General features: G+C 44.1%; 2 protein-coding genes across 2 annotated transcripts in view; one reads left to right on the forward strand and one right to left on the reverse strand.

Moving 5' to 3' along the window:
* RCBTB2 (RCC1 and BTB domain containing protein 2) overlaps positions 1-1,069 on the forward strand; it is a 38,973-nt gene extending 37,904 nt beyond the window's left edge. Inside the window, exon 11 of the mRNA XM_060231683.1 lies at positions 806-1,069. Coding sequence (XP_060087666.1) covers positions 806-946 — 141 coding nt within the window. The 3' untranslated portion in view covers positions 947-1,069. The remainder of the gene's footprint in view (positions 1-805) is intronic.
* Positions 1,070-3,501: 2,432 nt separating this feature from the next.
* The window catches only part of RB1 (RB transcriptional corepressor 1), a 64,433-nt gene continuing 40,953 nt past the window's right edge, over positions 3,502-26,981 (reverse strand). The window contains exons 18-27 of the mRNA XM_060231801.1: positions 20,595-20,713; positions 18,232-18,347; positions 14,721-14,866; positions 13,134-13,238; positions 10,595-10,708; positions 9,792-9,955; positions 9,258-9,288; positions 8,702-8,844; positions 5,916-5,965; positions 3,502-4,585 (exon numbers count right to left, since the gene is read on the reverse strand). Coding sequence (XP_060087784.1) covers positions 4,512-4,585; positions 5,916-5,965; positions 8,702-8,844; positions 9,258-9,288; positions 9,792-9,955; positions 10,595-10,708; positions 13,134-13,238; positions 14,721-14,866; positions 18,232-18,347; positions 20,595-20,713 — 1,062 coding nt within the window. The 3' untranslated portion in view covers positions 3,502-4,511. The remainder of the gene's footprint in view (positions 4,586-5,915; positions 5,966-8,701; positions 8,845-9,257; positions 9,289-9,791; positions 9,956-10,594; positions 10,709-13,133; positions 13,239-14,720; positions 14,867-18,231; positions 18,348-20,594; positions 20,714-26,981) is intronic.

Below are 26,981 nucleotides of genomic sequence, written 5' to 3' on the forward strand. Positions count from 1 at the left end.
ATTGTCTCTTGCCTTGAAAACCCCACTGTTGAGTCAGATACATATATACTACTTCCCAAGGAGACAACAATGCAGCAGTTAGTTCCATAAAAACATTTTGGTGTTGCTTATCTGCATACTAAACTTGGATAGAAACTGTCCCATCACGTCTTTCCCTTCCCCATCTCCCTACAATTCCTATCAAGTAACTAAGGATGTGTGCTTTGTGTTGGCAAGCACGCATATAAGGTATGTCTACTCTATTGAATAGTATAGATAAAATGATGCTCTACTTTCCTCCTGGAGCACAAGGTGATTTTGCAGAGTTAGAAATTGTATGTTTAACTGGTGTCAGTTGTAGCTTTTACATTCTATATTGTTCAAGTGTCAGCAGTTTTGTTTTCTGTGCCACCCCAAGTCCTTGGAAATGATAGGGATTTTAAAAAGGGACGCTACAGAAATTGCTACCAACACTACGCTACTATTTTCCTAACAGAAGTTAACAGCACTTGTTGCACACCAACAACGAGCATTCAGTGTCAGAATATGGTTATTCACATGTAGTCAAACAAGAGTGTTCTACAGCTGTATATAAAAAGCATCCTGGAAAAAGCAGGGAACTCCCTGTTGGAACCAAAGCAGAATCAACTCATCAAATTTCAAAATGTAACTAAAAGAAGTTGTTTTAGCAACAGCACGATAGCAAGAGTGGGTCTTTGTATGAGTTTGTGCTCACAGATATTTCTGGGCAATGTGCTAAGATTGCGGTTTGACTGTGGTTACTCATATCACTAACATCCACGTACCAAACTGGTTTCGTTTCTAGGACTTGGAGGAATTTTGCTTCCGGTTTTGCATAAATCACCTGACCGTGGTTACCCAGACGACAGGCTTTGCAGAAATGGACCATGACCTTTTGAAGAACTTCATTAGCAAAGCCAGCAGGGTGGGAGCGTTTAAAAACTGAAGGACTTTTGCAGGAAAAAGAAATGCAGACTTTGTTTTCAACACAGGATGCTCATGCCTATAAACCTAAAGTGCCAAGATCCTGCCGGGATAGAGACCCCTGTGATTAAAGTTGATTAATGCATTTTTGGCTTCATAGCTTCAGAACAAAGCTATCAACTTTGGAGATATGGTGCTCTGCACCTGGAATTTCAAAGAACAACATTTAGGGGCCCTATTTATACACAGTAGCTATAACACTTAACATTTCTACCTTTCATATGAACTAGCTCCTTTCCTTGAAGTCTTGTTTGGAAAAGATAGCATATCACACAATCTTGCTAAAACCGCATTAGCAGCATATGGGTGCCCTAAGAAGAAGTTAAAATGGGAAGCTCTAGAGAACTTGTTCCCTTTCCTTTGCCTCTTTGATCTAATGTTCTGCTGGCAGAACCACGGCAGAACCTCCGCAGAACCGCATTCCATCTGCAGAGTACTGGATCTTGTTCTATATTTGAGCATGTTTAAAAACTGGTCCCTTCAACTTGAGTGTCTGAGCCCTTACTTGTGCTTGAAATTGTTAATGAGCTATCTTTGCTACTTTCTGTCGGAAATTCTAGGCTTGTATCCAAACACATTCTGATGACTTAAGCAAAGTGCCCAGGGTTGAGGGAGTTAGCAATTTCTACCAGTTCCCCCGTGCAGTAATTTTGCTGTCACTGAGCTTCCGCTAACCTGTGAGAGCAATAGGAGGGGGAATCTGGACACTTCCACTCCCTTTAAAGAAAGGAGTGTTTACGTTTTCTTGACTGTGTGGTACAGGCCAGTGCTTCTAGAGCACAGATGGCCAAACTTTCTTAACATAAGAGCCACACAGAATAAATGTCTGATGTTTGAGAGCCACAAGACAGGAAGGAAGGCAAATAGAGGGGGATGGAGAGGTGGAAAGAAAGCAACTTTTAATATTAAGTGCATTCTCCAAGTTGCTGACTGGCTTGGATAAGTGATTTTTAAAAAACAAATGCCCTTTCCAAGCTGGCTAAAGGGGCAGTAGGTGCTTCAAGAGCCACACATAGTTCCCTAGCCACAGTTTGGCCACCCCTGCTCTAGAGAAATGTGGCAATGTAAAGATTTGTTGTGTGTTATTTTTGTGGGACAGAGCTCACTTCTTTAGAGAGAAGCTTCAAAACAGTCCCAACATTAATCCTAGGTTAGCGAAGGATCATTCACATAATATGCAACAGGGTTTTCTCTGCTCTTGTGTGATATAAATAGTTCCTGCTTCACCACACTCCCACCCAAGCTTCTGAGACTGTGTCAGGCACTATTTCCATAAGCTTTTCCCAATAGCTGCCCTAAGTCAAAAAACCGAACGAGACACATAATTTACAGGGAAGCTGCCACTAGACCTTGTATTTTCCAGAGCTTTCCCCCCTTTAAATGAGAGCTTAAATGAGTACTTTGGAGCAGTGCTCCTCAGAGAGTACTCAGGAGTATTTGGATACATGCATCCCTCTAGGGCTCACAGATTTAAAATTCTGAACCTTTTCCAATTATATATGTCAGGCTGGGGCTGATGGGAGTTGTAGGCAAAAAAAAAAAAACATATGGAGAGCTACCGTTGGCCACCCGATATATGTACTTTAAAAAATCAACAGCAACTATTTCCCTTGCATTTCAGCAGTCAGATTATTGTGACTATATTGATTTGAATTCTTAGTACATGCGTAGCTCCCAAAAATCTTCCAAAGCGCACAAAGCACAGCTTTGCATGTGAGCACTTGAAAACTGAACTCCCAGTGTTTGGGCTGTTTTGTAAGTGAACTCCACATATTTTGTATCAGTCTGAGCGAGTAACAGCAGTGGGCAAAGCTCCCGTATCAGTACATAGCAGCAAGATCACTGATCTGTGTGTGTGTGTGTGTGGGGGGGGGGTTCAGATAACCCCCCACGTATCTGCAAATGAGCTAATCTAAATTAGAAGAGGCTTTGATTTTTCTTTAAATTCCAGAATTTCATATCTGGATGATCTCTAGTAGCATTGTACATATAAGGCTACTAGCAACATTAGGTTAAAAACAAGGGAAGGGAAGGTGTGTACTTTTACAGAGATATTTTGGTGAGAGATCACCTACATTCTTGTTACCATCTAGAACTGCAAAGTTAACGAGTTTTATATCATCCAAGCAACTACCTTTGATTGAAGAATAATTATTGACTGGAACAAATTTTACATCTCAGTGTACTGATGGTTGTGTGTATCACATTAAGGTTAAATCCCATCTACAAAGTGTTGTAGAAACATTGTAATCATTAATAAAATCATACAAACAATAGCTTCACCCTCTTGGTCTTTTCTGCTTCACTATAATAATTTCTAAAAAGGTGTGTTTGTATTATTGTAGTCCCTACTGAACAAGTTGTACCTTGTAGGAAAATAAAACACTCTGAAAGTCAACGTGAAGTTAGAAAACCTCTCTTCCTAAGCTATGCCACAACAAAGTTCCGAAGTGACGGGTTAAAAAACGGTATGTCATTTATGTAACAAAGAGTTACACAACTAAAGATAACCAATGCTTATTTTAAAAACTTTTATTTATCCTTAAAGGAATAACATTAGTATACAGAACAATACTTCTAGTGTACAGTTGCCAATTATTTGGAATACAGTCATAATAAAATACTTGCAATTTTTCTATCCAAAGTCTTAAATAAACCTATTACTAGTAAAAATCCCAAGGGTTTCAGTTTTGTCTTTACATATTCAGTGTTTACAATCCACGTACTGATTTGCATGAAACTAATGCATCTAGAGCCATTCGCTCTACGGCATTTTTAATCTCTTTCTTTGTTCATGATGCAGTCGGAAAAAGTGCACTTTGGGGTATCACGTACTGCAGAAGAAAGAACTGCTATTCTGGCTCTCGGAATAATTAAGTAAAATCCAACCAGGCTAGCTGCAAACAAATAAGTGCATGTTTTTTTAAAAACAGGTGACGATGGATGTGTCGATGAGGTATAGGGGTTTTTGTTTGTTTCAGTAGTATGGCTAGACACTGAGTTTACACCTCACTGCCAAGCGCTACGCACAGTCGTAGGGCTCAATCTTGCAGATACTTCTGCGTGCATAGCTGAGACTCCGTGGACTACAAAAATGGAAACCTCATTTTTAAACACTGCAGTATTTGGATTCTAATTTATGGAAAAGTAGTGCATCAAATTCTAATATTCAAATGACATTAGTGCATTTTGACTAATTCTACTTAAACTTCAAACATCCCACCCCACCCCGAGTTCAGTATAAATAGAACAAAATGGTATCAAACCAGTAATGCTACATTGGAAAACAAAGAAATTTTCACTTAACCCGCCCCCCTCTAATTTATATAAATTAACAGTTAAGTAGATAATATTGCATATGTGCTGCATCAATGGCATAAGCGGCGGGAGGGAGAGGGGACAAGTTTTAAAAGCCCAACTACTTCAAATTAGCTATCGGTTACAAAAGGAGAAGCTAAGATTTGTATGCCAGGGGCTCTGTAGGAGTTAGCAAAGCAGAATGTGTGTGATATGACCTACAGGGGACTTCATTTTTGATCAGGGATAGAAATGTCAGCTCCATCATTTAGCTTCTGGTTTTGTATTCTGGTTCGAGTGGACGCTGCAGAAGAAAGCATAAATGTTCTTTGAAGGTGCATTTGTTTAAGTTGCTGCAAAGAGGACCTTTAATTTAAAAATAACACTGAGAGAAGACAAACAGCCACTTAATGTGGCATTAATCTGAATCAATCCTTTCCTGCTTCGTGCAAACAACAGTGCAGATGTTAGGCCAAATACACCAAGGTCTCATCAGTTCTTGGACAACCCCACCATACACGCTGTGGGTTGTACCCAGTGAACCAAGAGCAACAGCGTAATTTTTTCAGCCCCGAGGAAAAACTGATCCTGGGAGACTTGCGGACAAAATGTTGCCAATTCCCTTTCCTCAGCCCTCCCCCTCCCCATGGCATCTGCCCATGATGTCCAGTGCTAGCTTTATGGGGGGCTTGAGGTTGTAGAAAGAAGTGGGAAATATCAGTGGGCTTCTGATAGACCAACTATATTGGCAAGTTAAACTGTTACAATAATCCAACCAAACACAGGTTTTTAAGTCTGCTAAGCCATTAAGTGTATCATTGAAAGGAAATTCTGTCATATGAACATTTACTTAAAATAAATACTGATCAGTGGTCATTCACAGTATGATTTGGCTCTCCAGGAAAGAATTTCCCCAAAACGGCCCTACAAAGCACAAACTGCAAACATTACTGGGAATGGAGAATGATACACATATCATCAAGTTTCCTCTTTTGTTGAGTGCTTTTTTAAAAAAATCTCATGAAAGTGCATTCTATACCTGAATATTTCTTAAAACTTTGAAGACTCTTTTTACAATATTTCTGCCTGAAAATCTGCATCACAACAAACTACATAAAGTCCCAAAATGTTTATACTGTTGAAAGAAATAGAGGTTGGGAGCAGTGTTCCCTCTAAGCTGAGTTAGCGTGAGCTAGCTCACAGTTTTTTAGCCTCTAGCTCACACATTTCTGTCTTAGCTCAGGAAGGGTGACCCCAGAGCACACTAATTTAGGCAGTTGCTCACCACTTTAAAGCCAGTCGTTCACAGAGTAGAATTTTTGCTCACAAGACTGCAGCGTAGAGGGAACATCAGTTATCTTAAGTGCCCCCTGTGGGATTTTCAGTTTCCCCTCCTATGAACTACAGGTCCTGCTGCTGTATCACAAACTACTTTTTAAAACCTTCATTCAGTTTCAGTCATGGGTTTGCCCTGCGGCAGAGAGAACAGCTGCCCGGAAAGGAAAGCGCCGCTGGGCATTTGGAGGTACTCGTGCAGCAGCTCTTTGGGGCTTGGCCACCGTTCTGAGCATCTAGTTACCAGCCCCTTCTGTCAACCCATCCCTGTACCGCTCTCATGGTAGACAGATACTTACTCATTTCTGCAAGCTTCTGCTGGAACTTGGACTCTCCAGAGAGATGCTCCCTGTAAAGTGAAAAAAAAATAATTTTTTTTTCAGGAGATATGCATGACTTCAATCCAGAGGCAGCTGCACAGGGCTAGTGGCAGAGGGATCATTTTGTAGAAAAAGAGGTGCAGGAGTTTATTAGCACAGCTCATTTGCGTATGTCACACCCCCTGCCATATGCAAATGAGTTGTGCTAATGAGAGAATCAGAAAGAGCAAATGGATGGAGGGGGAGAAGGAAGAAGCAAAGGAAGGGGATGGGATGGGAAAGAAAGAAAGAAAGGGAAAGAGAGAGAAAAGAAAGATGGGGAGGGAGGAAGAAAGGAAGGGGAAAGAGTGAGAAAGAAGATGGGGAAGGAAGGAAGGAAGGAAACTACCTTGCAAGAAAAGCTGGGGCCAGGATCTCTATGCAGAGGTGAGCTCTCTCCTCCCTTGCACAGAGAACGTGCTTACAGGCTTCTCTAGCTGAGTGGTTTCAGCTGCCTGGGAACAGAAGCCAGCCCTGGTCTCTCCCTGCTGCACGCAGACCCTGCCCGGAGCCTTCTCTTCCTGGGCAGCTGAGACTTGGATTCTTTGATCCATAATGGGGTGGGAAAACAGAGAAGATAAAAAGGAGGGGAGGGGGAGCCATTTTTGCAGGCCAATCTCAACTGATTACACCTGAAGATCTCACACCTGAGCTGCACCTTGATGGCTGCCATTGTGATGTGGAGCAGACAGGAGGCCACCTAGACAAAGACTCCAGGGTAATGCAAAGAACTCTTAACATCTAAGTTAGAGAGCCTGCCTTAGATTAAGGTCAGCAAAGGCAAGTACAGAGAGAACTGAATGTTTAGACCTTTCTTTTGCATTCCTTGCTCAATCCACTGCTGTGCAGAGAAAGGGTGTGTGGTCTTTTTAACTTTTAATAAATTCTGTACTATTCTGAACGCTGGTAACCATTCCACATAGACACCCCCACTGTTTGGACATGCTACTAAACTGGGCCTTAGAAGAAAGGAGGCGGTTAGCTGCTAAATCACTCTTTCCCCAGGAGTGTGCAAGTGTGTTCAGCTATCCTTGTGATAACCAGTCACTGGGCAGCAGGAGACATAGGGACTAGATGGAGCCTTAGAATGGTGACGGAGGAAGGGAAGCTGGGAGCACCAGCCCTCTCTGCCAGTAATTCCTCAAACTGTTAGATGGCGGCACCAGTACCGAAAGAAATACCCCGAGGGCTGGGTGGGCCAGCAGAGCAGCATCACTTGGCAGAGACTTGGGTGGCCACTGGTGGCCAGAATCCTCAAAGGGCTGAACGGAGTGGTATTTGTGGGTTAGCAGGGCCATCCCGCCACACCATCTGAACAACTTTTAAAATGTATCTTCTCAAATGGTGAAAATGCCATAGAAGATACACAAAGAAAGGCACACAAGCACGTTGTGGTTATGTCAAGTTCCTTAAGAGCCAGTTTGGTGTAGTGGTTAAGTGGGTGGACTCTTATCTGGGAGAACCGGGTTTGATTCCCCACTCCTCCACTTGCAGCTGCTGGAATGGCCTTGGGTCAGCCATAGCTCTGGCAGAGGTTGTCCTTGAAAGGGCAGCTGCTGTGAGAGCCCTCTCCAGCCCCACCCACCTCACAGGGTGTCTGTTGTGGGGGAGGAAGGGAAAGGAGATTGTGAGCCACTCTGAGACTCTTTGGAGTGGAGGGCGGGATATAAATCCAATATCTTCATCTTCTTAATAAGCTTTTTGCAGCAGTAACTCTTACTTTATGGCTTAGCTCTGTGTTGTCTTCTGAAGAATGTGAGAATTGCAGAGACGAGACAGCCAGAGCCTCTCATCCTCCCTCCTTTCCCACTGTTATCTATTGCCGCATACCTTATAGCTTTGTTGTTATAACCTGTCACCTTAGTTACAGTTTGAAATGCCCGTGTGCGCTATTAACTGCCAGTAACTGTCTATATAATCTTTGCCATGACTTGCCCAGTCAGTTTCCACACTGACCGTGTCTGAAGGATACCATGTCTCTTTCTATTAAAGTACTTACGTGAACAACAAAGAGTCTCTTTACTGGAAGACTTGGGAACTTGACAGGTAACGTATTTATAGAGCTACCCTTCAAAAAATCATTGGGTTGGATCTTACCAATGGCAAGCAGAGCTCTGCTCATAGCATAGGATGGGTGGCCAATGGCAGCTCACCAGACGTTTTGCCTACAATTCCCATCAGCCCCAACCATCAGCCATGCTGGCTGGGGCTGATGGGAGTTGTAGGCAACAAAACATCTGGAGAGCTACCGTTGGCCACCCCGACATAGGACTTTCACCCTCCCAGTTGCTGTATGGCCTGGGGTCAGGGGCGGCCCATCCACTAGGCAGCCCTAGGTGGCTGTCTGGGGCGAGACCCCAGGGAGGACGCCCTCCATCACTTCTGTGGCGAGGGAAATAACCATGCACAGCAGGGCGCCTGCACTTCACAGAGTCCCACCAGGCTGCTGTCGCTCTGTCTCATGCATCAGACCAAGAGGCAGAGTGATGGCAGAATGCACTCCAAGGCACAGCAATTGTGCTGCACAGCTGTTGTGCTTGCCATTGCCAGGGATAGGGCGCCTTGCCTAGGGTGCCGGCTGTGTGTGTCAGCACTCTAGAGCATGCTGCCTGGGCTGCTGCAGCATGCCACTGTTTCTTTCTTTAGGAAACAGAGAAATGGGAAACTTCAAATCGCTTAGGACAACCTAACTCACCAAGCAGAGAGAACAGACTCAGCCAACCCACCTGCCATCTGCTTCATCCTGCCCTTCTATATCAAAGCGCAGTCTCTTCAGAGGTTTGGGCACAGAGCTTATTTCCGACCCGCGTTTCAGGTGGCGATCGCTACTGCACATCATCTGGTTTATCTTCTGAAACTTTTCAGCAGCCTAGATCACCGGAAGACCACACAAAATGTCACATTGAGTCCTTGGTCTAACAATCAGACACCTTTTGAGATAGGGCAACACATGCCTGATACTTCAAAACCAACACGGCTCAAGTGTAACTTTCCCTGTGTTTTGTTTGGTTTTCCTTAACAGACAGGAAGAAATACAGGGTCCTGTGTTTTTTTCCCATACAGGTAGAAAAGCGTGTCAGATAAGAGGGGGGATGTAAATGCACTGCTAAGCTAAAAAGTATGCTCCACCCTCCCGCCAGTGCAGCGTCAAGAGGCTGCTTTTCATTTTAAGAAATAACAAATTAAACTCAGGGAAATGATATAAAACTTCTCATTGCCTGCAGCTTGACACTAATACTCTACCCTAAAAGAAACAGTTGGCACTGAACACAAAAAACTCACCCCAAAGGTTTCACCTATTGACACCAATATCCTGCAGAAACAAGAACAAAAAAGGCAACTTAACGTTCTTTCAACTTTTCAATGAAATGGGTGTGTCTGTGTGTCACAGAAGACTTAGCATGAACAGCACTACTCAACATCCTCTGTCCTATCTATGCATATCTTTCCAGCACAGCCTCGGGCTGCCAAAACCCACAGTATATTCTTCTGTTCAACTGTGCCGGTTTTGACATTTGTCTCCCTTAGCAGGCCCTGTACTAAGAGCCCTGTAAGCTCCAGGAGGACTGGCTACATCAGGGTGTGTGTGGCCTTGTATGCAAAGGAGCTCCTGCTACAAAAAAAAGCCCTGGTATAAGGCATTAACAAGGAAAAGTAAACAGTTTGCGTTGCAAGTTTAACAACTACCAGCAAAACCCAAACACACTGAAGGAGCACAAGCAGGAGCCCATCGTTTCTGCTCCACAGAATTATTCTCTCCCGCTGGCTTCTGTGGCTGAGATTCAGTCATTTGCTGAAAGAAGAAAGGGCACCCACCTCGATCTCGGTGTCATTTTGTTGGGAGACAACAGCCTCTCAGAGAATTTGGAGGGGCTTTTCAAAGGTGAGATGTAGATGTTGTTCCCCGCAGGAACACGTAAAGGAGAATTAGACTTGTAAGGGCTCTGGGGAATGTGTGGTATAGGTGACAATGTCGGAGGCTGCAACACAAGAATTGAAACATGTCATCAGTGCTGTGAAGTATTGCTAATTTTTTCAGTGTTTATTATAACAGTCATCGATCAAGTAAAAAACACGAATCTATCGGTAATAAAAAGTACAAATCTGTCAAAGATATATTACTAAAATACATGTCCACATAATACAACATTAAAATGTAGATAAAATGTAGATAAAATTTTAGTACATAGCAGTAGTCTACACCAAAAGAGAAAGCTTCTTTGATCTAAAACTATTCTTCTGTTTGATCACTTGGGCACAAAATCTAGCTGTCACTCTAGGGTTGGCTGGATTTCATCAACCAGCAGTTTCCCCAGAGATATCAGTAGCTCTCCAAATGTTTTTTGCCTACAACTCCCATCAACCCCAGCCATTGGCCATGCTGGCTGGGGCTGATGGGAATTGTAGGCAAAAAACATCTGGAGAGCTACCATTGGCCACCCCTGCCTTAGACTGTTCCAAAATAGGGAGAATTGTCTTGTCCCTAACTTCCTTAAAGAAGGGACAACGAATACAAATACGTTCCAGTTTTTTAAAACTTCTAATTATTTTTAGATCCCAGGTTCCCATGCCCCCCCCCCCAAACTCAAGATGAACAGGACAGGAAGCAAGCTACTTACTCTGTTGGAAGCATACTGCAAAATATTAGTTTTCAGTTTCTGCATAAACACCAAGTTGTAGAAGACTATAATGGAATCGTATCTTCCTTCCCTGATCAAAACACACTTGAAAGTCTAGAAAGGTCAGAAAGTTACACTTGACATCTTTAACGTTTGCATTTCCCCCCCCCCCCCATCCCCCAGGGAAGAGGGCCCATCTGTGGAGTCTATCATGTGGCTCCGAGATCATCTCAGTGGCCCGGATTGGGTAGAAAGGTAGGAGAGAAATGTTACAAATAAATACATAAGTGATATTTTGACAGGCCACTTCTCTGAATCTCTGACTTGGGAGAAATCCCTCAGCAGTGACGCAGGGACAGCCAGGCCCATGGCATGACTATGGGTTTTGTCATCTTGATCTTCTGCACCACAGGCAAACGTGTTGTAGCCAGCAAACAAGGGCATGGCGAAGTCTGCTTTCAGCACTTGCCATTATAAACAAGCCTGCCGACCTTGATGCTTGTGCCATGAAAACTTGCCAGTTGCTGCAGGGGCTTGTCAAAAGCCAGCCAGAGGTCAGCGCTGGAATATCACGACAATGCTTGTCTTCAGGCCAATGGGGAGTTGCCAAGAACAGTGATAAATCTGCCTCAGCGGGGTCTTAAAAGGGGCTATATAATTTTGCACACTACAGGAATTCAGAACCGTCTTACTGGAAATGTTCTTGCATTAAGACTGTTCATACCAGAGCTGTTACAAAACTCACACCAGAGCAAAGTTCGGTGTAGTGGTTAAGTGCGTGGACTCTTATCTGGGAGAACCGGGTTTGATTCCCCACTCCTCCACTTGCAGCTGCTGGAATAGCTTTGGGTCAGCCAGAGCTCTCATAGGAGTTGTTCTTGAAAGGGCAGCTGCTGTGAGAGCCCTCTCAGCCCCACCCACCTCACAGGGTGTCTGTTGTGAGAGAAGATATAGGAGATTGTAAGCAGCTCTGAGTCTCTGATTCAGAGAGAAGGGCGGGGTATAAATCTGCAGTCTTCTTCATGTGCAGAAGTTAAGCACGTGTACTGGGAAAAGAAAATTATACACCTGAACCTGGCCCCAGACTGTGGATCAAAAGAGAATGGGGGGGGGGGCATACACCTGAAGGGGGAACCAGAAAATATTAAGTTGGTGGGAAAGGAAAAAAGGGAAGAGGCTGCAGGGGAAGGGAAGCAGAGAGAAACTATGAGGGCTGTCAGGAAGACAGAAGTGGAGGTAGTATGGGGAAGGAAAGTGAAATCACCCCCTATGAGTCCTCATGGGCCCTCTGCTTGTTTGTGTGTGAATAAAACGTTGGCTCTTAGAATTCATTGTATAACGTCAAGTCATTTTGACCTGTCCGCGTAATGTAACAATATCTGAGGCAATGCCTTGAAAGCTTTTAAATGCAGTTTTTATAGGAAAGAAAAAAAATTGATAAAGTGATAAATCTTTCTGCCATCAAGCTGGTACAGCAAACAACAAAGCTAGGTTTGACTATTTAAAATAGGAATTCAGGAATCAATTCTTATGGAGACTTGACTTTTTTTCTCATATTGTAAAGCCAGTCTGATAGATGATATTCTGATTTGCAGCTCTTTGACGGGAAACTGATTTAGTTTAACCATGGAAGATCTCACAGCTAGTGATCATCAACCTATTCATCTGGGAATTAGGTTGAGAATAAGCTGCCAACCAGATAACAGAGTATTATTAGATATTATGGCCAATATATAAGAAAGAAATGGAACCTGTTTTAGGAAAAAGATATCTCTAGACTGATGGGTATGCCTTAAAAACGGTAAAGGTAATCCCCTGTGCAAGCACCAGTCGATTCCGATTCTGGGATGACGTCGCATCACAATGTTTTCAGGCAGACTTTTTACGGGGTGGTTTGCCATTGCCTTCCCCAGTCATCTACACTTTCCCCCCAGCAAGCTGGGTCCTCATTTTATCGACTTCGGAAGGATGGAAGGCTGAGTCAACCTCGAGCTGGCTACCTGAAAACCCAGCTTCCACCGGGATCGAATTCCGGTCGTGAGCAGAGAGCTCAGACTGCCATACTGCAGCTTTTCCACTCTGTGCCACAGGGCTCCTTACATTGACAGAAAAATAGCATCATGCAATCCCAGGATATTAAGTCTAGTATTGAAAACATGGGGAAATTATTAAATGCTTTGAGCGCTAATAAAAAGGATAGCAGGAAACCTACTGAAAGAAACAAAAATGCAGCCTGATCTGATGATGAATGCTGCAGACATGAGCAGTGGCTCAGGAAAACTCAAACCCTGCCACAAATTTTGCTTAGTCTTTCTGGTGCTGCTGGATTCTTGCCCTTTTCTACTGCTGCAGACAGACTAACACGGCCGCCCATCTTGATCTATCGCCAAGGGAAGTTCCGCGATTGATTAAAGGACTAAAACCAGAAAAGGCTCCAGGTTATGATTTTCTCCCTCCTGAGCATCTGAACATCATGCCAGATTGGTGAGCTCCTTTGCTAAAAAGAGTGGGGTGGGGGTAGAAACATGCTTTCCCATACCTCTTGGTTTGTATTAGGGAGTTCTTTATATGCTGTCACAATGGTTTTAAATGTGAGATCGATGTTCTTCACCTTACATATGCCATACATGGAACACATCATAATCTGTTGGAAAAAGCAAAAGAGAAGGGCATCGGAAACAGTAATCAAGGCAGCGCCCCAGTTTCATAATAAGCCAAAACAGAGAGTGCTGAAGTCTTCGTGCTGCATCAAATTTGTGTTCTGAGTAATTTAGCATGTAAATATCAGCCTTACACATGGAAATGGGCTTACGAAAAAGAGCGCACTTAGCCCTATACAGAAATATTGAGGAGACAGGGCAAATGAATTTGCATAGCACAGAGAGCAGGAACAAGAGCACTGCCCGTTTTGTGTATTTTCCCAGGATGGTGCTTTCATTCCCACTCTGACCCTGTACATTCATTTGTTCACATATACAGAGCTCAAGTATTCCTACAGGCCAGAGATGGAAAAGTACCATGGTTGGGGAGGGATGGTGGCTCAGTGGTAGAGCATCTGCTTGGTAAGCAGAAGGTTCCAGGTTCAATGCCTGGGCATCTCCAATTAAAAAGGGCCCAGGCAAATAGGCGTGAAAAACCTCAGCTTGAGAGCTGCTGCCAGTCTGAGTACACAATGCTGACTTTGATGGACCGAGGGTCTGATTCAGTATAAGCCAGCTTCATATGTTCATATGTTCCTCTAGCACATGGGCCCCCAAACCTTTTCAGCCTCTGGGGACCTTTGGAATTCTGACAGCATGATGGACACAGCTACAAAATGGCTGCTGCAAAAGACAGAGCCAGTCCCAAAACAGCTCCCACAACGCATCTCCACAGGACAATCAGAAGCCTTGGTAGGGAACAGCCACTTCCTAAAAGCACTTGCCAGAGGGCAGGGAAGGTGCCAGCGGGTGCCATGGTGCCCATGGGCACCACATCATGGACCCCTGCTCTAGCAGGTCACTAGCCAATTTCTGCTGTGCAATCCAGCACCCTGACAGCTGGGATTCTTGCAAAGAACGCTGGCCATGGTTACCTGAGTCTAACCCCTTTCCGTGTTCTTTTTAGCAAGACCAATGACTCAAAAAAAGGATTTGTTAAGAGATCTCCTTTGTAAACGTAACACATATCGGTGGACAGCAGGGACGACTGTAGGTTTATACCCCACCCTTCTCTCTGAATCAGAGACTCACAGTGGCTCACAATCTCCTATATCTTCTCCCCCCACAACAGACACCCCATGAGATGGGTGCGGCTGAGAGGGCTCTCATGGCAGCTGCCCTTTCAAGGACAACTCCTGCGATAGCTATGGCTGACCCAAGGCCATTCCAGCAGCTGCAAGTGGAGGTGTGGGGAATCAAACCCATGGAGGCGGGAGCCTTCCACAGGGCCCTGCCCTTTTAAGGACAACTCCTGCGATAGCTATGGCTGACCCAAGGCCATTCCAGCAGGTGCACGTGAAGGAGTGGGGAATCAAACCCAGTTCTCCCAGATAAGAGTCTGCACTCTTAACCACTACACCAAACTGGTCAAAGACAGAAACTTAGTCCACACAAGGCTGGTCAGTCCACCCTGCAAGAGATATTACCTGGTCTAAGTGCCTGTCTTTCATAAGTTCATATTCATTTTGCAGCGTGTGATGAAAAAGCGTCCAGATCAAGTGTACCAGGTCCGGGTGGTCAGGAAGAAGACGTGAAGCTAAATTGTTCAATCGTATGTAAGCCAGCCAGTACACTAGAAAGAAGAAAATAGCTATTCCTAGATTAGAGAATCAATTTTCCAGTCACAGCTGGGTTCCATTAACAGCCTGCAGCCACAGTACAAGAATCCACGAGAAAACTCTGCAGTTTTCAGTAAAGCAAACTTGAAGAAACGTCGACTGAGGGGTGACATAACAGAAGTTTACACGATTATGATGGGATAGAGAAGGTAGAGAAAGAAGTACTTTTCTCCCTTTCTCACAATACAAGAACTCGTGCCAGCCTATCATGATTCCTTCTCCTTTGCCCAGGATCCTACTCGACTGCCTGTATGTTTTGAGTACTTGTACCTAGGGGTTAATTTACAGGAGAGCTCAGGGATTGTGATGGTATACCATCCATTCCATGACCTCAGACAACAGAGCTTATTTCAGCAATGATGATGGATGTCTCTAACCTTATAATCCTGTGTGTGTGTTAAACATTCAGGCTGAGGCCATGCCACCCTGAAACGGCCAAGGATTTCATGGCCAATATGATTAATGGAGACAGTTGTCAGTGAGCCCTTTGCACACAGCTAGACATAGTTCTGATCTGATGCAATCTGTGTGCAAGTTGGGCATTCAATGCATTCTTGTGAAAAGACCATTGGCTGGTGGGGTTCAGATTAGAACAGATTCTGAATACCTGCAAGGGTGGAGACCTATTAAAAGTGGAACTTCTACAAAAGCCATCCTTGGGTGGAGAAGACTTAAATCATTGGCTAGAGTCAAATTTGCCCTTCTTGACCAACCTGGTTTCCTTAAAGGTACAAAATTAACTTGAAATGTAAGATGAATCCTAAACATCACTGACAGAAAAATTGCTGGTTAGAACTAGCGTTATAATTCGCTAATGTTGAAAAGGCAATTTATTTGGTTAAACATGACAAATAAGTTTGGTTGATTGATCTATAAAATAAATTCCCAAAGAACAGAGATCCAAAGGTCAAGATAATAATAGGTAGGCAATTATCAAAGGAATTATCTTTAGAAAGAGAAACACAACAATGCTGTCCTTTGTCCCTGTTTCTATTTGCTGGGGTACTGAATCATGGCTATGAAAATGAAATTAGTTCAAGATGTCAAAGGTATTACGACTGACGAAAGGGGAAGGTACAGTTATTTCTGCATGTTGACAACCTAATGACTAGATATCAAGAGGTAGGGGAGAGCAGCAGAGACTCCTTGAATTTACTCTAGAAATGCAAAGGAAGAAAGGTTACAACGCAACTTTACTCTTAATTTGTATGTTGTATATCAGGGGTAGCCAACGGTAGCTCTCCAGATGTTTTTTGCCTACAACTTCCATCAGCCCCACCCAGCATGGCTGATGGCTGGGGCTGATGGGAGTTGTAGGCAAAAAAAGATGTGGAGAGCTGCCGTTGGCCACCCATTGTATATCATTACAAGTAGTTGAAGGTATTGCTCATGTTTTACCTTGACCTGGATAGCTCAGGCTAGCTCAATCTCATCAGAAGCTAAACAGGGTCAGTCTCTGCTTAATAGTTGGATGGGAGACCACGAAGGAAGTCCAGGGTCACAACTCAGAACCGCTGCTTGGAAGATACACTAAGAAACCACAGGAACAATGTGTATGTATATGTGGAACTGCAGTAAGATCTCTACCACTACATAATGGTTTGCTCTCTATTCAGACCTAAGAGGCAGATTTCTATCTGGAATTTTAAGCCACGTACATAACTTACCTGACAATGAAAAGTTGGTTTATCTACTGTCAGATATGAATCCTTTGGTCTCACATAGGGTAGAGCTCTTTGCACCTGCAGCTAGAAAAGTCAGATCCAAGGTGGCCCCTAGTAATGCATCACACTGAGCTCTATCGCTCAGCATAGTTAATATTAACTATTTTAAATTTTGTACGCTTGAAATTTTAGAAGCGCCATAGAGTTTTAACCTGAAGGCTTGGTTTTTAAGCTTGGTATTTTGAATGTAAATTCTCTATTGTGTTTTTTATAATGTGCTTTTATATTGTAAGGGCCAATGGCCACGTACAATAAACTATTCACTCACCTCACCTCAACTCAGAGGCAGGCAATGGCAAACCACCCCTGAACGTCTCTTGCCTTGAAAACCCTGCCTGCGACTTGACAACACTTTCCACCACCACTGTTCACGTTTACTTTTAAATGACAAAGCAAAACAGACAAGCGAAGGATTTGAGTCGCTTCCGAATAGACAGGCTTGGATCTGACGCACAGCTCGCAGCAGAAAGGCTTCTTTTTCACACGCAGAGGTTACAAACGTCACGCTGGTCTTGCCCAGTGTGGCAGTTCATATCCCACCAAGGAGAATCCTCCAACTTTCAAAAGCCGGGGGAGAGGAGAACTGTAGCTGGACAAAGGACACTGTGAACAGCTGCGTGGATCCAAGTAACAATATTTACTTGTCGTTAATACGACCAACTGTAAGGAAGAGATCAGCTTAGACTCAAAATAACAATGCTCAAGGGTCATTTTGTAGAAAAATAGGTGGTGGAGCTCATTAGCATAACTCATTAGCATATGCTGCCCCCCCACCAGCCAAAAGCAACCCGACGCAAGAAAGGAGAGTCCCGGGCAAGCGAGGCCTGCTTGGGCTGGCTAGAGATCTAGCCAGACCAAGCAGGCCTTGCTCACCTGGGGCTCTCCTTGGCCTCCCCCAGTCAAAAGGCCAGCAAGCCACCTACCACCCAAAATCACATAAGAAGTGGAGAAAGGGTGGCGCGGGCTTATCCAGGGGTTAATGAGGGTTGCTGGGGGCGTGGCAAAGCTCCTGGTGGCTGGCTGGCTGCCCGCTCTCCTAATGCAGGGATTGTTATGCAGCTGCACCCACCTTCAAAGGACAAGGTGGGTGGGGAGGGGGAACCCTCAGAAAGGTTCAGGAGCTGGGCTCCTGTGAGCTGCTGCCGAATTCAAGTACTGACAACGTTGATAAACTAAAAGGAGACCACTGACTTGTGAGTCTTTGCAGGAATGGTCTAGTTACATCTTGCCAGAACTGCTGGGTCATCTTAATTAACACCTGGACCTGATGATGGGAGAGGGCCAGTGAGTTCCCTCTCTCTCAAGATAAAGCCAAGCAGAAGGGAAAGGGTTTTTTTTAATTGCACGCGTCTTGCAGGGCAGAAAACTCTCCTGCCCTTGAAGTTCGGATTTATTCGATTTTAATTGATTTGTTGTTGTTTGTGGACCTCCAAAAGCACTTTAATTTTCTTTGCCTGACTACTTATGGGCATTAGAGGTCTTTTTGCCTTCTCTGGATCAAGAAAGAACTTTGTGCCTGATCTGCTGGAGCTGAGTATGGACCTGTGAGCCAGGAATCCTAGCAAGTGATTTACTGCCTGGAATCTTACACCAACCTTTTTTGTAAAAAAGTGTGAGAGAAGTCGATTTCTGTGGTCTCTGAGGCTGATTAACCAACGCTGGCTGAACATCCGGAATCGCAGCGGAGTATGTTGAATTGGGGCAGAGATATCTAAGGAAAAAACACCGCCGCAGGAACGCTAGTTATCGTTTCCAGTTTTTTAGTAGCTCTGAGAATGACTGAAATTGAAAAGCAACTAATAAGTGCATTAAACACCATAATATCAATTCAACAAATTACTTACAGCGAACATCACAGACACACACCCGCTGCAAATTTGTTTAGAAAAATAACGCTCAGTACCAATTGTTGTGAACCGCCCCGAGCCCCGTACAAGTGTGGTCAAAAAAAAAAAAATCAAATTTAATTAATAAATAAAATAATAGTTGGGTTTCCTTTTTTTCACCTGCATTCCAGCTCCACCCCCAACTGTCATTTGTGCTATCAATGATAAAGCAATAGGGTCACACTGAAATGCAGTGCACAGTTTGCTTCAAGCATGAAACGAAGAAAAGGAACACAGCCTACTGCACTCGGTACACACTCAGAAAATGCTGAATGAATCCATTTTAGACACAGGGCTGGTTCATGTTTATGGCACTTTCCATAGAAGCACTCCAGAAAAATGAGGGGGTTTGGCTACAGGCACAAAGCTGATGGCACTTATTTAAAAACATAAAAGAAGCCATGTTGGATCAGGCCAATGGCCCATCCAGTCCAACACTCTATGTCACACAGTGGCCAATATGTATGTGTGTGTGTGTGTGTATATATGTATGTATGTGTGTGTGTGTGTGTATATATGTATGTATGTGTGTGTGTGTGTGTGTGTGTGTATGTATGTGTGTGTGTGTGTGTGTGTGTATATATATATATATATATAAAATACACACACATACACACACACAGTATGTGTGTGTGTGTATATATGTATGTGTGTGTGTGTGTGTGTGTGTGTATATATATATGTATGTATGTATGTGTGTGTGTGTATATATATATATATATATATAAAATACACACACACACACATACTGTGGCTAATAGCCACTGATGAACCTCTGCTCCATATTTTTATCCAATCCCCTCTTAAAGCTGGCTATGCTTGCAACCGCCACCACCTCCTGTGGCAGTGAATTCCACATGTTAATCACCCTTTGGGTGAAGAAGTACTTCCTTTTCTCGTTCTAACCTGACTGCTCAGCAATTTCATCGAATGCCCACGAGTTCTTGTATTGTGAGAAAGGGAGAAAAGTACTTCTTTCTCTCCTTTCTCCATCCCATGCATAATCTTGTAAACCTCTATCATGTCACCCCGCAGTCGACGTTTAGTGTGAGATTTGCTCCCCGTGTTATATAATAGACAAATATGTTTTGCTACCTTGTCTAAACATACTAGAGAGCTGTGACCGATACTGCTTCTCAGATAGATATAATACACATATGCCGAAAACAAGTGTTTGCTGTGTGTCACCTTATTGCTTTTGTATGAGTTAAAAATAAATTTAAAAGCCTATAAAACATTTGATTGACAAATATATGGTACAATCAACTGCTCTGCTGCTTGCTTTCTCAAGTCCAGCCGGTGGCTCTTAGCCACAGCGTATTGTTGGAATTCTCTGTCTGGGGCAGTGATGTTCTGTATTCTTGGTGCTTGTGAGGGAGGGGGGGGGGGCAACAGTGGGAGGGCTTCTAGTGGACCTCCTGATGGCATCTGGGTTTCTTTTGGGCCACTGTGTGAGAGTGTTGGACTGGATGAGCCACTGTCCTGATCCAACATGGCAGCTCATGTTCTTAATATTACAGTTTATTCAATATGTGCATATTCGTCAATTACATTTTAAATACTGCCTGAGCTTCCCTATTCTCGACAAGTTTTTATAGTAGATACAATTTCAGTTAATATATGGAAAACCAATTTCATAATGCTCAAAGCAGGAAATTAAAAGACCATATACGATCGAACCAGAGAAGTGCCACAGCTTAGTGGTAAACCTCTGCAAGTACAATGTCCCGGGTTCAACTCATGGTATCTCCAGCTAAAAGGAATTCAGAAAGGTGGCCTGAAAAAAGCCTTGCCTGATGCTGCTGCTAGCTAGAGAATACAGTCTTGGAATAGGCAGGCCAGTAACTTGATTTGGTATATGCAAGGCTTTTTTGGTAGCAGGAACTCCTTTGCCTATTAGGCCACACATCCCTGATGTAACCAATTCTCCTGCAGCTTACAGTAGGCCCTGTACTAAGAGCCCTCTAAGCTGTTGGAGGATTGGCTACATTAGGGGTGTGTGACCTAATACGCAAAGGAGTTCCTGCTACAAAAAAAGCCCTGGGTATGTAACAGCTTCCTATCTCACTTACAGGTCTGCAGCAGTGTGATTATGCTGAGGAGGCTGAGTAAGGCAGCTAGCAGGTTCAAGCGGGTCAGCCTGTCCGTCCCGTTCCTTCGACTGTTTTATAAGTTCAAATAACGGTGAATCCTAAAACAGACAACGACAACGATTTTCATTAATGAAATTCTTTTAAACAACGTCGACTCAGAATATGGAACGCAAGAGGCAGGTTTGTTTGCCTGGAACTAACATTTCTCAAGCAGTTGTCCGTGCAGTCGCACTAATGAGGTCTGCACTGCTGCACAGGCAGCTGTTACTCAACACCTCAATGCCACAGAGAGCAAAGTCCTTCTTCAGGAGACCCCTGGAGGATTGGCACCCCTGCCAACTGCGTGCCTTCCCCCTTCCTAGGACTCCCCTCTTAAAGTAGTGTGGCCTAAGGTGGTTGGGGAACTATGCGGTACAGAGCTTTACCGCCAGCATTCAAAATAGTAAAACGTTTATTAAGAAGAAAAAAAGTTACAAGCATAACAGCAAGGCACACAACCGGCAAACAGAAGATCAAATAAAAGTTGCTTTGAAGTGCACCCTTCTGTCCCTGGTTAAAAAAACTTGCCCTACCAGATGTTTAAGCAGAGGGGGCACATCTAAGTTTCGTAAGTTACAAAATGTTCTAAGGATACCTCATCGCTTCAGGCTTCCTAAATGATGCATCATCTTATTATGCATCTGAGCTGCATAAAGGTGTTGTGGGCATCATTGGGATCCTGATGTAGTGTGGTGAGCGTAGCCACAAGAGGCAGAGCCTGCCACATAATGGCTGGCCCAGTGAATATCCTGGTCAGGTGAAAGTCTTCTGATGTAAAGGCCACGTCAGGACTCAAGACTACCAAACAGATGAAGAGGAGCAGAGGGCACACTTCAATGCACCGAGCTCACTCATCCAGACGGTAAACATTAAATATCAATAGTCTACAATCACCAAGAGCTAAAGAGCAGAAACTACAACAAAAAAATATCCTACAGCTGAAATGGCCAGCTGCACTTATCTGAAGAAATCGTCCGTGTGTCTTCTATCCAGCATGAAGATAAAGACGCTACCAAAGCTCTTGAGATTATGGTTAATGGAGCGACAGAGGAAAAGATCATGGGGTCTTAGCGGGTAGCTTGATGAAACCGTTAACCCAGTGAGCTGAACCAGTCAAAAAGGCAAACTCTGTGTTACGGACTGTTAGAAAAGGGACTGAAAAATAAAACTGATATTATAAGGATCCTGGATAGAACTATGGTATGGCCTCATTTAGAATACTGTGTACACTTCTGGTCACTGTATCTCAAAAAAGACATGGCAGCGCTGGAAAAAGTACAGAGGAGAGCCATCAAGATTATCAAGAGGTTGGAGCACCTTCTTTATGAGGAAAGGCTGAAGATGCTAGTACTTTTGAGTCCAGAAAAAAGGACAACTGAGGGGGAATATGACAGAGGTTTATAAAAGTTATGCATGAGGTAGACGGAGCTGACAAAGAGAACATTTTCTCCCTCTCCCAAAATACTAGAACTCGAGGGCATCCAATGAAGCTGATGGGCAGCAGGTTCAGGATGGACAAAAGGAAACACTTCTTTACACAGAGCGGAATTTACTGCCAGAGAATGCAGCGATGGCCACAGGTATAGGCAGCTTGAAAAGGGGATTAGTCTAATCCAGGGGTTCCCAACCCCCGGTCCGTGGCCTGTTAGCAACTGGGCCTTGAGTTGTATAATTATTTCATTATATATTACAATGTAATAAGAAGAAGACGACATTGGATTTATATCCTGCCCTCCACTTCTGATTTCAGAATCTCAGAGCAGCTCACAATCTCCTGTACCTTCCTCTCCCACAACAGACACCCTGTGAGGTAGGTAGGTGGGGCTGAGAGAGCTCTTCCAAGGACAGCTCTGCGAGAGCTATGGCTGACCCGAGGCCATTCCAGCAGCTGCAAGAGGAAGAGTGGAAAATCAAACCCAGTTCTCTCAGATAAAAGAGTCCACACACTTAAGCACCACACCAAACTAATAGAAATAAAGTGCACAATTGTATCATCCCCAAACCATCACTCCCCTGCCCCCATCTATGGAAAGATTGTCTTCCACAAAACTGGTCCCTGGTGCCAAAAAGGTTGGGGACCACTAATCTAATCCATGGAGGATAGGCCTATCAGTGGCTACCAGCCACAGTAACTGAGGAGAACCTTCACATTCAGAGGCACTAAAATACTGAATCCCAGAGCCAGGAGGCAACATTTAGGGGAAGGTCTTGGCTCCTATGCCTTGTTGCTGGCCCTCCAGAGGAACTGGTAGGCCATTGTGTGAGACAGGATTCTGGACTCTTCTTATGTTCTTAGGAGACTAAAACCTATATAGTAAAATCTTTATGTGGCTGAGCCAGGAGACACAAAATAAATCTTAGATAAATACAAAATTAAAGCTAAAACTCACATGAGTTTCACACGCAACTTCTGTTTCTATACATCCCAACCCCACTCACTAGAGAAGTTAAGGGAGTATACCAGGGGTGGCCAAACTTGCTCAACATAAAAGCCACACAGAATAAATGTCAGGTTGGAGAGCCACAAGACATGAACGTCAGATGTTGAAGAGCTGAGGGGAGGGGAGGAGAAGAGAGGAAATAGATGGGGGAGAGGTGGAAAGAAAGCAACTCTAACTTTAAATAAATTGTCCAAGATGCTTGTTGGCTTGGCATTTCTCTTTAAGAGAGAAATAAATGCCTTCTCCAAGGCAATCAACAGGGCAGTGGAAGCTTCAAGAGCCACACGATATATGTGAAAGAGCCACATGTGGCTCCTGAGCCACAGTTTGGCCACTCCTGGAGTATATTAATACCATTCACTGCCCCCTTCTCCTCAGAACTCAAATAATAGCAAAAGCACACACACATCTCACAAGTGACATTACTGGCCATATGTTTAAGAAACATGCCCACTATTGATGGAAAACACCAAGTTCTTATGGGCTGATATAGCTTTCAATCAAGCCAGTCCTAAAACTCATCAAATCTGTCATGAAGACATGATCACTAATGGGTCTGTAAGATCAACACTGCTCCATTCTGGATGTCAAAAAAAGGAGACATACAAAAGCACAGAATGCAGAGGTGGCGTTCCAGCTCTAGAATCTGAACATCTAATATTTGGAGGATGCCCTAGGCACAAGACAGCATACCTAACTTGTTTCCAAATTTACAAGGCAGAGCCAATGCTTGACGCACAGCATGATTTATGATTTCCAGAGCAACATCCCAGTTAGGGAATTGGCATATATCCCCTGTGGAAAGACACCAGAGCTCATGAGGTAAAAACAGCTCACCTCTTTCTGAGCACAGAAACAGAATTGCCAGAAACCTGACATTAATTAGTTTGCTTTTGTTGTTCCACCTGAGCTTTAACCCAGTCTTTTCACCATGAGCTTAAGACAGTGCTAGAAATAATTTTGAACAATGCTTCCTTCCGGTGCACTGTTAGACTTGATGACTAGATGTAAAATTTCCCTTTTCTGTTAAAATATAACTAGCATGTAGTAAAAGAAGGACACAGTTATTGTCAGGCATGTGTTTGATCCATTCTAACATGCACCATTATCTTTCTGTTCAGCCTCCTGTTGGGGGTGGGTCGGTAGGAGAGAGAATCAATATATAATACAGCTCACAATCATCAGTTTGAAAAATTCCAAACTTCTTATCTTTCAAGCACGTGTAATGACTGAGAGTCTGGTAAGTTGACAGAAGAGGCACCCTAGTAATGTTCTGTAAAATGTTCTGAAAATGTCCAGACAGTGTGCAACTGCAATAAAAAAGGCCAACGCCATGCTGGGGTTAGGAAGGGAACTGAAGACAAATCAGCCGGTATCATAATGCCCCTGTATAAATCAATGGTGCAGCCTCATTTGGAATATTGTGTACAATTCTGGTCACCGCACCTCAAAAAAGATATAGCATTGGAAAAAGTGCAGAAAAGGGCAACTAGAATGATTAAAGGGTTGGAACACTTTCCCTATAAAGAAAGGTTAAAATGCTTGGGGCTCTTTAGCTTGGAGAAATGTCGACTGAGGGGTGACATGATAGAGGTTTATAAGATTATGCATGAGATAGAGAAGGTAGAGAAAGAAGTACTTTTCTCCCTTTCTCACAATACAAGATCTCGTGCACTCAATGAAATTGCTGAACAGGTTAGAACGGATAAAAGGAAGTACTTCTTCACCCAAAGGGTGATTAACATGTGGAATTCACTGCCACAGGAGGTGGCAGCGGCTACAAGCATAGACAGCTTCAAGAGGGGATAAGCATATGGAGCAGAGGTCCATCAGTGGCAATTAGCCACAGCTTATCATTGGGACTCTCTGTCTGGGGCAAGTAATGCTCTGTATTCTTGGTGCTTGGGGGGGGGGCACAGTGGGAGGGCTTCTAGTGTCCTGGCCCCACTGGTGGACCTCCTGAAGGCACTTGGGTTTTTTGGCCACTGTGTGACACAGAGTGTTGGACTGGATGGGCCATTGGCCTGATCCAACACGGTTTTTCTTATGTTCTGTAGCTACATGGGGGAGCTGGACATACCAAAAAGTTTCTTTCAGTTTAGCATCAAGGACAGCAAGTGGGAAAGGTTCATCTCCTCTGCTGACAGGGCTGACAGAGAGGAACTGCTCCTAGATCTTGGTAACACCCAGTGATTCCAAGCTCACAAATGGAAGACTGCCTCAAAAAGGAAAAAATAAAAGGCAAACCTGGTTAACTGTCTGGAGATAAAAGTTAACAACTCTTAAGACTAGGGTTGGTAAGTCAACAAACAAACGGTAACAGGAAAACTCTGGGATTTCCTACACTGGAGATCTGAGGAAACTCACAAACATGAACCTTGCCCTTTGCCCGCTCCTCTATATGACAGCCTGACTCTACGTGACTTTGCGAGTGTGCCTGTGAACCAACAGTAAATATAAAAACTTCTTGGTAAGTTCAACTTCCTTTCCTTGTGTTGTGTCAGGATAATAAGATGGAATGGGAGGTACCACAGCGGCTGCAAATCCCGGGCAGAATGCAGAAATGAAGCTCTCCCTGATAATTTGTGGAACCTGCCAGACAGAGGAAGCAACTGCAGAAGCGAAATGTATTAAAGCTTGTTTCTCAAATACAGAAAGTGATGACTAGACTGCTACCCTGAAAAACGTCTTCAGTGGGCACGCCCCTGTCAGAGACAGTTTGGTGTAGTGGTTTAGTGCACGGACTCTTATCAGGGAGAACCGGGTTTGATTCCCCAACTCCTCCGCTTGCAGCTGCTGGAATGGCCTTGGGTGAGCCACAGCTACTGCAGGAGTTGTCCTTGAAAGGGCAGCTGCTGTGAGAGCCCTCTCAACCCCACCCACCTCACAGGGCGGGAAGTAAAGGAGATTGTGACTGCTTTGAGATTCAGAGTGTAGGGCGGGATATAAATCCAATACCATCTTCTTCAGCAGCAGCTTCCCCTCTGAGCCTCTCTTGCTCTCATGTCTTTTTCTCTTGATCACTTAGGAAAGGGGTGATTGCAGGGTTCATGTTAAAACGCAGTTCTGTGCTGCAGCGCCTGAGCCAGAATTTGTCTATGGCTATGGATTGAGCTGAAGACTGAAGCAAGTCCACGGGTGAGCTTGCCAAGAACTTAGCAGCTCTAGTGAGCTTAAGATCCTTCCAACATCTTGCAGTCCTCCAAAAACCTCAGTGAACAGAACACAGGCTCAAAAGACCATGGCTTTGGTAGAATTGGTAGTGGAGACCAGGAACACAAAGATACTGTTGCATACATCTTCTGTTAAACTCAGGCTCTCTCGTAATCTCAGGGATCTCCACGCACCTCATGGCTATCTGAGGGAATTATGGCATGAGTCTGTGATGACCACTGGCTATAATTAAGGAGCGATTGTATCAGTCCAGCTCTAGAAGAATTGGGGAAACAGAATGGGAGGATCTGAAAAGGTGGAGCTCCCAAAAATGCAAAAAATCCTTTGGGGATGGTTCCCAGCAGGGTGTCCTCCAGAGCTTCCTTTTCTAAATGGGAGCTTAACAGACAGCATTCTTCTTTTTTGTAAACATGGAATCCCTGGGGTTTGCCAAGATCTAGCAGGGGCTCCCGTCTGCCAATCCTGCCTGCAGAGGAGATAAACCTTTCCCTTTTGTGAGAGAGCAGAATAAAAGATTTCAGTGTTGAATAACCCCTCGAGAGAAGGAACGGGCAAAGCTTCTCCTCTCTTGAGCGTTCCCCCTTTTCTAGCTCACAGCAGATTGCATCTGGACTATGTGACAGACTCATTACTGGCTTAGAATTCTAGCTTGTTTTCCTTCCTCCACATGATCTGGAGGGGAAGGAAATTCCTTCCTAAGCCCTTCTCTCTA

The sequence above is a fragment of the Heteronotia binoei genome, chromosome 1, assembly GCF_032191835.1.
Source record: "Heteronotia binoei isolate CCM8104 ecotype False Entrance Well chromosome 1, APGP_CSIRO_Hbin_v1, whole genome shotgun sequence".
Lineage (NCBI taxonomy): Eukaryota > Metazoa > Chordata > Lepidosauria > Squamata > Gekkonidae > Heteronotia > Heteronotia binoei.